At 53.2% G+C, this 9,410-nt stretch overlaps 1 protein-coding gene across 9 annotated transcripts in view; it reads left to right on the forward strand.

Annotated features, from left to right (window-relative positions):
- Positions 1-7,865, forward strand: part of ZNF76 (zinc finger protein 76) — a 36,267-nt gene extending 28,402 nt beyond the window's left edge. For 7 of the 9 annotated variants that reach the window (XM_009204970.2, XM_021937165.2, XM_009204972.2 and 4 more), the window contains 9 exons: positions 2,177-2,293; positions 2,552-2,627; positions 3,187-3,312; positions 3,467-3,646; positions 4,463-4,696; positions 4,790-4,953; positions 5,650-5,814; positions 6,333-6,446; positions 7,021-7,865. In XM_009204970.2, coding sequence (XP_009203234.1) covers positions 2,177-2,293; positions 2,552-2,627; positions 3,187-3,312; positions 3,467-3,646; positions 4,463-4,696; positions 4,790-4,953; positions 5,650-5,814; positions 6,333-6,446; positions 7,021-7,125 — 1,281 coding nt within the window. In that variant the 3' untranslated portion in view covers positions 7,126-7,865. The remainder of the gene's footprint in view (positions 1-2,176; positions 2,294-2,551; positions 2,628-3,186; positions 3,313-3,466; positions 3,647-4,462; positions 4,697-4,789; positions 4,954-5,649; positions 5,815-6,332; positions 6,447-7,020) is intronic. The other 2 variants (XM_003897490.5, XM_009204973.2) reach the window with 1 other exon arrangement.
- The last annotated feature ends 1,545 nt before the right edge of the window (positions 7,866-9,410 follow it).

Below are 9,410 nucleotides of genomic sequence, written 5' to 3' on the forward strand. Positions count from 1 at the left end.
TTTACGCTGTCTCTGCAGAGGGAAGGCTGCCATAAGAAACAGTGACATCCTTATGCTGGGGAGTTAGGCATAGCTTCACTTTGGCTGCTGTACTAATCCTCTGCACTAGCTGGGAAAGCCCTGCCAGTGCCTTGTATGAGCTTTCTAGTCTACTGAGGTAATTGTATTTATTTCTTCTCTGTGACTCACTTAGTCATTTGGAAAATTAACCTCAGTGAGCTATGACAAGGGCATGTGCAACAGAACAGCTGGGATTCCTGGATTATGAGGCCCACACAGTAGCTCAGCTGGAAAGGATAAGGGTCCTGGCTCTGCAAATACCAGTTAGTCCAAGTTCTTTCTGCTGGAACCATGGTCCTGCCTGTGGGGAAAAGGGTACAGAGATCTCTGAGCTTTCCAAACCAGGGTGTTCCCTTCCTGGAATGACTACAGAGCCTCAGGCTGAATGTACCAGGGCTTCCTGCACGTTCCTTCCTTCCAGCAGTTTTACGCGAAGATGGGGGAGGTTTTTTATTTATAACGAAACCAGTGTGGCTGAATGGTGGAGGAAAAAAGGAAGTCCTTATGTCTTTTCAAAATGAAGCACAGGCTAGGTGCAGAGGCTCACACCTGTAATCCCAGCACTTTGGGAGGCTGAGGCAGGTGGATCGCTTGAGTCCAGTCTGGGCAACATGGCGAAACCTCATGTCTACAAAAAAAATACAAAAACAAATTAGCTGGGCATGGTGGTGCCCACCTGTGGTCCCAGCTACTGGGAAGCAGAGGTGGGCGGATCACGAGGCGGTGATTGCAGTGAGCTGAGATTGTCCCACTGCACTCCAGCCTGGGCAACAGAGGGGGACCCTATCAAAAAAAAAAAAAAAAAAAAAGCAGCAGCAGCAGCACAAAACTTTACAGCAGGCTACGTTCACTCCCACCCCAGTTCCCTGAGGTATATTTTAGAGACCAAATGTGAGATTCGATGTTGATGTAAAGAGAAGTGGATTTTATTTAACTCATGAGCCCTGAGATCTGTGCTTGCTCTACCGCTACCTAGTCCAAACTTGGGTCAGTCCCTCCTCTCCCAGACCTCAGCTTATTCCTATTATGATGAGATGGGACAAGGTGATCTCAGAGGTCACTTTTATCCCCGATGTTCCTTGATTCCCGTGATTACCCCAGGAGCTAGTGAGACGTGGAATGAAATCCAAGTGCCTATGTGGGTTAGCCCGCCAAGCAGGTCTGGCCACCTCTGACCCTACCGTTTACCCAGAAGCTGCTTAAGTGTCTATGAAACTCGCAGCTGCTTGAGGCCCTGAGCTGGAGCCTAACTAGGCAGACCTTGCCATGAATTTGGCGTTACCCCTGTGTCCCCTGCTCACCGTGACTTGCAGAGTTCAGTTTCAGGAGCTCCTGGAAAGACCAGAGTGTGATTCTGAAACATTCCAGAAAGAAAGACTAAGGAACAGTCCCACCAGGACCCTGCCCCGGCAAGCAAAAGAGCAGTAAGGGCTCTTTGCATCCAGGGGCTGGTGTGAGATGGGTGGTTTTAGCAATATCCCCAGAAGAGGAGACAAAAGGGGAGGACTTGTCAGCTGGGTGCTGTCATTAGAGCTGACATTTCTGGTGGGAACTGCAGCACTCCCCTGGGTGCTTCTGGTCGTGGCCACCTCACTCTAGGCCCCATGTCCTATCAGATGAACCTGGGTGAGCTCATCTCCACAGCAAGCCCCCTTGTTTATGTACTTTTTAAGCACTAGTTTCATGCCAGGAGTAAGGGGACCCCTCCCATCAGAAGATGGAGGTCTTGAGAGTTGCAGGCTCCTAGGCGTGTGTGCTAAGAAGGAGGGTTTCTGGCACTTGGCCCAGTGCAAGCATGGCCATTCAGACAACCTCCCTTTCCACCTTACCTAGCTGTCTATGTGATATCCTTTCTTCAATAGCTGTCACAGCCACTATAACCTGTAGGTCTCCCTTTATCCCATCAGAGATGGGTGGTGACTCCCCATGCCCACCCTGTTTCTTCTGTAGCATGCCCCAGCATCTGTTCCTTGTCTGTCTAGGTATGTTCTTCTGCCCCAGAGGCCCCTGACAGGCTTAACCCTGCCTATTGGGTCTTAAGCTGTCAGCAGGGCCCTGTGTCCCACCTTCTTCACTGGAGAGAATACATATAGGGATCTCAAGATTTTTCCCCCAGGTTCTTCATGACAGCCAGATTCCGCATAATGGAAAAGGACAGCAAGTTGGAGACAGAGCATTCCGCTGTGGCTACAAGGGCTGTGGGCGTCTCTACACCACCGCTCATCACTTAAAGGTAAGGTTGCTGGTAGATAGCCATCAGCTCTGCAGTCTTCCCTTCCAGGCTGTAATTCTACCTTTCCACTTTGATTGGAATTGGTCCCTGCCCTCAAGTTGCTGGAGGGAAGAAATGAGGGTACACAGGAATGTCAGGACAGAGCGTTTGACACACATGAATGGTACAGGAGGGAAGAGAATCAGGGTCCTAAAGAAAACCAAAGAACCCAGGTCATACCCTTGCTCCTCTGAATTATGTGATCGCTTGTCCTCACAGGTGCATGAACGAGCTCATACAGGTGACCGTCCATACAGATGTGACTTCCCCAGCTGTGGAAAGGCCTTTGCCACAGGTAACCTGCCTGGTGGGCTGCTTCCAGTTGAGGGTGGAAGGTTCTAGTTCTGTTTGGGATCTCCGTGAAGGGAACCCAACAGCAGGCTGCTTTCCTGGAGAAACTACCGTCAGAGTACTCTGACTTGCAGGGTGCTCTCTCTGGAGGAAACCTTGTTACGGGAGTGAAAGGCAGCATGGTTCAGGCCAGCAGAAGGAGCCTGGAGGGTTGGTGGAGAGACCCAGCCTCTTGTATCAGCTCTGATGCCAACCAGCTGTGGATTATTGGGTGGGCCATTGCATCTCTCTGGGCTTATTTTCCCCTCTGTGAAACTAGGACCTTTAGTCACGAGTTCTCTTAAGTTTCTTTCATGCTTATGTTCTGGTATGGCTCCAACTGCACCTGGAGAGGGAAGCAGGGCAGAGTGGGCTTTTCCAGCCCCTGCCCAGGCAGGGGTGGGATAGAGGCAGACATGGGTTTCTTGAGCCAAAGGAGATGGAGAGCCTGTGCATGAGGTGGATGGTGGAGGATGAGACCCCACTGGGTGCTCATCTCACCCCTCCCTGCCACATGTGGACAGGCTATGGACTGAAGAGCCACGTTCGTACCCACACTGGTGAGAAACCATACAAGTGCCCAGAGGAGCTGTGCAGTAAGGCCTTCAAGACCTCAGGAGACCTGCAGAAGCATGTCCGTACCCACACTGGTATGCTGGGCCCTGCCCACTCCAACCCCATTCCCTGGGCAAAAGGAATTCAGCCTGCCTTTCAGACTTAGACCTGGAGCCCGGTACCATCCCCTGCTTGCTCCGGCATGGCCCTCTTTCCCACAGCCCTCCTCACATCCCACCATTTGCACAGGGGAACGCCCGTTCCGGTGCCCTTTTGAGGGCTGTGGCCGCTCCTTCACCACGTCCAACATCCGCAAGGTACATGTGCGCACCCACACAGGCGAGAGGCCCTACACCTGCCCGGAACCCCACTGTGGCCGCGGCTTCACCAGCGCCACCAACTATAAGAATCATGTGCGCATCCACACAGGTGGGCTAGCTGGCATGCGAGGACTACCCTCGCTCAGGCCCCAACCCCTCTACTGTAGTCTTCCCATCTAAGACACATTCCCAACTCCCAGCCCAGAACCCTTCTGTGCCAGCCATTCCAGGCTGGTCTGGGGGCGGGGTTTCTCCAAAACAACTCCACTTGCAGTGAGCAGTTCCTCCATTTCCAGTTAGATCCAATCTGAAAGGTATTGCCAGTCCTCTCTGGGGTCCCCCAGCTCTCTACCACCCCTCTACACCCACCCTGAACTCTCCAACTCTGACTGAGCTCCTGAAAAGAGGCCAGGGTCAGGAATGGTGGGGAAGAAGCAGAGTGAACTGTCGCCTTCAACTCTTCACCTTATCCGCCGTCCATGACTCCTGTGTATCCTCACCCTCCCCAGTGTTGTGTGCCCTCGTCCAGCTTTCCGTGTTGTCTCTCAGCATGTGTGTCCCCTCTTTCCCATCACAACTGATACTTCAGTCATCCTTGCCTCTTGCCTCTGCTGTTCAGCACTCTCACCCTCCCACCCTCAACCTTATAAGCCCCAGTGCCCCCACCAGCCCCTTCACTAGCCCCAGCCTTGCCCTGTCCCCCATTTCCTTTCCACCTTGTCTCTGGATTCAGTGGTTCAACACTCTTGTCCTCTCTGTGTTCCACTGACCATCTTCCCCAACCCTGTCCATTCAGAGTCTCAGGTCTCAGTCCCTCTCCCTCCCTCTGGCTCTCCCTTCACCAACCCTGTCCCTTACCCCTGTCCCCTTAGTTTCCCCCTTGCCAGCCCCAGTTCCCACCCCCCTCACAGCCCAGTGTCCCCAGGGGAGAAGCCATACGTTTGCACGGTGCCAGGCTGCGGGAAACGCTTCACCGAGTACTCGAGCTTGTATAAGCACCACGTGGTGCACACACACTGCAAGCCCTACACCTGCAGCACCTGCGGCAAGACCTACCGGCAGACCTCCACCTTGGCTATGCACAAGCGCAGCGCCCACGGTGAGCTGGAGGCCACGGAGGAGAGCGAGCAGGCCCTCTATGAGCAGCAGCAGCTTGAGGGTAAGGGGAGTGGGCAGGGAGTGAGAGTGGGGACAAGCCAGGCCTCCCCATGGCATCTGGTAGCAGGTGTCAGCCTTGGCTCTCCTCTCCCAGCCGCCTCTGCAGCCGAGGAGAGCCCGCCACCCAAACGACCCCGGATAGCTTACCTTTCGGAGGTGAAGGAAGAGAGTGATGACATCCCAGCCCAAGTGGCCATGGTGACGGAAGAAGATGGGGCCCCCCAGGTGGCTCTGATCACTCAGGATGGTGCCCAGCAGGTACAGGCCCTGGAGTACAGAGGTGCCACACTAGCTGGCACTCTCCACTCTCTCTGGGGATTCTGGGAGCCTTGAAGTTCTGACAGCCCCACTGCCACCCAGCTTCCTGTTTCAGCTTTATAGACCTCAGAGGCTGAGGCTGAGGGTACCACATCTTGTAGCGCAACCTCTTCTCCTGTGCTTCCAGCTCAGTCTCTGGGGCTTCTGGAGCACAGTTAGTAGTTTCTCTTTTTACTTGGAGGCTGACAGGTCCTGTTCATCTGAACAGGACATGGGATGTCCTTCTCGAGAGAGGCATGTGCGTATAGCAGCCAGAACATGATATGGGGTCTGAAAGCTGGGGTCTGGTCCTACCAGTGTACTAGCCAGCTGCATAACCTAACCATACTCTTGTTAGAAAGTGCATCTGTGCTTTCTGGAGTTGTTAGGACACAATCAGGTGGCGACCCTGAGCTACATACAACAGGGCCCAGAGGCAAAATGGTGATAAATAGAAGTAGGCAGTGGAATTCTTCTAGTGTGGCCTCTCTTTGCAGCCTTGGACCCATTTCGTTTGCCTGTCACCCACCCCTTCCACCACTGTGACATGAAACTAATAAGCTGACCTTGTCTGGGAGAGCAGGTATATCTTCCTTAGGGACTTTCAGACAACCCTCCACTGACACTGCCAGCTCATCTTCCCCCTCCTGTTGGCAGGTCAGCCTGTCCCCGGAAGACCTCCAGGCCCTGGGGAGTGCCATCAGTATGGTCACCCAGCACAGCAGCACCACTCTCACCATCCCCAGTCATGATGCCGACCTGGCCACATCTGGCACACATACAGTCACCATGGTCAGCGCCGATGGCACCCAGACGCAGCCCGTATGACCAGGGGGTTTGCTTGGGGTTTCTTATTTTGTCATTCCTTTCCATGGGGTGGGCATTAAAGTGCACTCTAAACTAGTCAAGCTTTCTTACCAGGACAAAGATTCCCCACAGTTCCTGGGCCATGAGCAGCTCTCATCTTTAAAAGCAGTTGAATGGAGGTTAAGAGACACTTTTTATACATCTCAATTCAACCCTGACTTGTTTTGCAACCTTAGGCAAATCACTTTTCCATGGACTTCTGTCCATTTTCAAGTGAGAGGATTAAAATATCTCTGGAATTTTTTACAGCTCTGTCCTGTGATTCAAAATCCCTAAATTAAATTGGGCTCTAAGTTGGGAGGAAACCCAGCCTTACTCAGATCTGAGCCTCAGGCTAATTAATCTGACCCATATGGTTTTATCCATTCTCTTCTGGGTTGTTCTCAGCACCTTAATTGGAGGGATGTTTGTTTGGATCGTGGGGAGGGAGAGTATACTGCGGGTGGAATGGAAGACCTCCTTTTGCCTTTTAGGTCACAATCATTACCTCTGGGGCTGTGGTGGCTGAGGACTCAGGTGTAGCCTCTCTTCGTCATCAACAGGTGGCACTGTTGGCCACAGCCAACGGAACGCACATTGCAGTGCAAGTGAGTAGAGATCTGGGAGGAAAGGGCATCCCACGGCCAGAGAAGGCAACAAGGAATAAAGGGGAATTAGATGAGGATCTTGAAGAGAAGGGTATCTGACTCAAAAAGAGCCCATTTCAGAGGACAGATCCCTTTCCTCCTGCATCCATGCATCTGTCTCAGGCTCGCTCTTGGCTGAGGCAGAATGTTGAAGCCTCTTCTGGCCTTCAGGATAACTCCGATGGCAGTCTACCTGTGGTCCAAGTCCTTCATCTCTTTGTGTCTCTATTTCTTCATCTGGAAATTGAGGAGGCTGAAGTAGATGATCACCACGGTTCTCTTCAGCCAGTCCTTCTTCCGTGAGCAAGCTGGTCTCTCTGACCCTGACTATTCCAGGGCCCCCTGGCCATGCCTAGCCTAATAGGACTCTTCATCCGTGAACTTCATGTTTATTGGAGCCCTACTAAGTGCTCAGTGTGTGGCACTGGATAGATGGGGGAGAGTAAAAAAAAAAAGTAGGCCACATACTACTAACACTGGAATCTAGCAGGGAGGATCTCACTCACTCCTTCCTTCTGCACCCCCTTCCCCACAGCTGGAGGAACAGCAGACCTTAGAGGAGGCCATCAGTGTGGCCACCGCGGCCATGCAGCAAGGGGCCGTGACCCTGGAGACAACAGTGTCGGAGAGTGGCTGCTGAGTCCAAGAGGGCTGGGTCTCACACCATGCTGGAGGAAGTGCCATGCTGCATGGCCACTCTTGCCCCCAAGGGCCCAAGCTGTGGCTGACACATGGAAGGTGGCCACATAGGTCTCTGGGGTGAGAAGACAGCAAGAAAATGGCCTAACTGAAGGAAATGGGGACCCTGCCCAAGATGGGGGCCAGGCAGCTGGAATCAGGGGAGTGCATCATCCCCGGGAGCTGACAACAAACCAAGCTACACCAGGGTGCCCTCCTCTCAAAATCAGCTGGGCACCCGCTCTCCTAAAGAACACCCTTCTGGCCCTCCGTCTGCTCTCCTTCTCAGGTAGAGATTGGGGCTGCTATGGGAACTGGCCCTCTTAGGGGAGAGCCACAGACAGCTCTTCAGCCCAGTAGCAGCAGAGCAGGCCCTGTCCTGCCCTCCCAGCAATAACCACCTTTCTGGAGGCCAGCTGAGATGCCTGTACTTGGCACCAGGGACTTCCTGACACCACAGTCAATTAATTCCTCAGGGGCCTGTGGCTGGAGAAAAGGTGCCCAGCCCCCGCCACTCCTCAGCTGCCCCCCAACCTCTCTATGGCAGAGAGGTAGGGAGTGGCCCTGTACATAGACTGCTGGGGATTGGGTTTGATTTGTTTTGTTTTTTTTTAAATTCCATTTTGATAATTTTTTTCCTGCTCTGGGTGGTGGTGGTGGCACATGGATGAATGAGTATTTAATAAAAGTTCCAAATTTCCACCTGGGTCCTCCATCCTTTCAGCTCTAGGCCCGGGTGGCAGGGTTGATCAAGTCAGGCTCTCAGCCCTGTCTCCCTGGCACAAACCCCACTCAGCCTTGGTGCCAGAGTGGTGGGGCTGGCCTGCCAGGGACACAGATGGGAAGGAAGCCCAGTATAAGATAAAGCCCTGAGGAGCTGCTGGTGGCTTCTTGCCCACAGCTGAGCAGGTGGGCTCCAGGGTGGCCAAACAGGACCAGGATGACCGCTGCTTCCAGGCTCTGGCTGAATCTCGGGCCTCAGGTGATTAATCTGGAGGAACTCTTTTCCTGCCTTTTCTTGTGGAATTTAGTCAGAGCCCCTCCAACCCAGCCACCCCCAAATCACACAGTCAGCTTCTCCAAGAGGGCAAAGCCCCAGGTTAGAGTGAGGCTGGGGGGCACCTTTGCCAAGGTTACTGAGGTTCAAGGAGCAGAGTCTGATGCCTCTGGAGCTGGTCTTGGCTCTATTACCCAGCTCTGTGGGTGCCCACCTAGGTATCTAGGACTGTGCTATTGGATTTCAAAGCCACAACCATGCCCCAAAAGTGAGTTGGTGAGACCAGATCAGCTTTGGCAGGGGAAGGCACTTGATGGGAAGAAGCTCTGGGTTTGACTCTGCCTAGAAAGGAACATTGCAGGGATTAGAGGTGCCTCTTTTCCTCTCTCTGCTGTGATGGATATGCCCCAACCCCTTCCTGCCTCCTAGGATTGGAACCCCCTCCTCTGATCCAGGCATCCTCTCCTAGGATGCCTAGAAAGCTCCCATTTACTCCTGCCACCAGCTCCTTGGGAAGATAGGGGCAGGGGCATGCTTCCAGGCAGGGGGTATTCCCAGAACCTTAGTTGGAGGGATGTTTATTTGGATTGGGGGGTAAGGGGAAGTGTCTCAGAATTGGCCTGAGCAGATGTTTTCAACATCTGTGACCACCATTCCTGGTGTGGGTGTGTCCCAGTCCTTTTGGACACTGGATCTGAAGAAATGGAAGCACTGACGTGGAGGGCCCTGAATCCCAAGCCTGCTGCTGCTGGGACCCTTAAAGTTGAGGTGCACCACAAGGCTCACCACCGCGTGTTTCCGAAAGTCCCCAGTGTCTTCAGGGCCTCTGAGGCTACAGTGGGCAGTGCTCAGAATACTGTTTAGAGCCAATGCTGAGGGGACAGGGAGCCAGCAAGTCAAGTGCCACATCCTGACCTGGAGAGGTGCCCTGGCCCATTTCCTTCTCCAGCTTTGTGATACTGCCTTTGTTTCCTTCCACTTGGATGGAGTCCCGCCACCGTGGTAATATTAAGTAGCACCAAAAGCTCTACCCAGAGCCTACTATGTGCTTTACATCCATTCTCAGACATTCTTACAACACGGAGGCATTTTTCCTGCTTTACCAATCAGGAAACTGCTCAAGGAGATTAAGTAATTTACCCAAGGCCTCCTATGTATAACTAGGACTGGACCTTTAGTCTGTCTGACTCCAATATCAGGATGAGCTTGCTTTTTTCCTCAGCAAGCTGCCTCTGGGAGCCCCAAAAGGC

This window comes from Papio anubis, chromosome 6 (genome assembly GCF_008728515.1).
Source record: "Papio anubis isolate 15944 chromosome 6, Panubis1.0, whole genome shotgun sequence".
In the NCBI taxonomy this organism is placed as follows: Eukaryota; Metazoa; Chordata; class Mammalia; order Primates; family Cercopithecidae; genus Papio; species Papio anubis.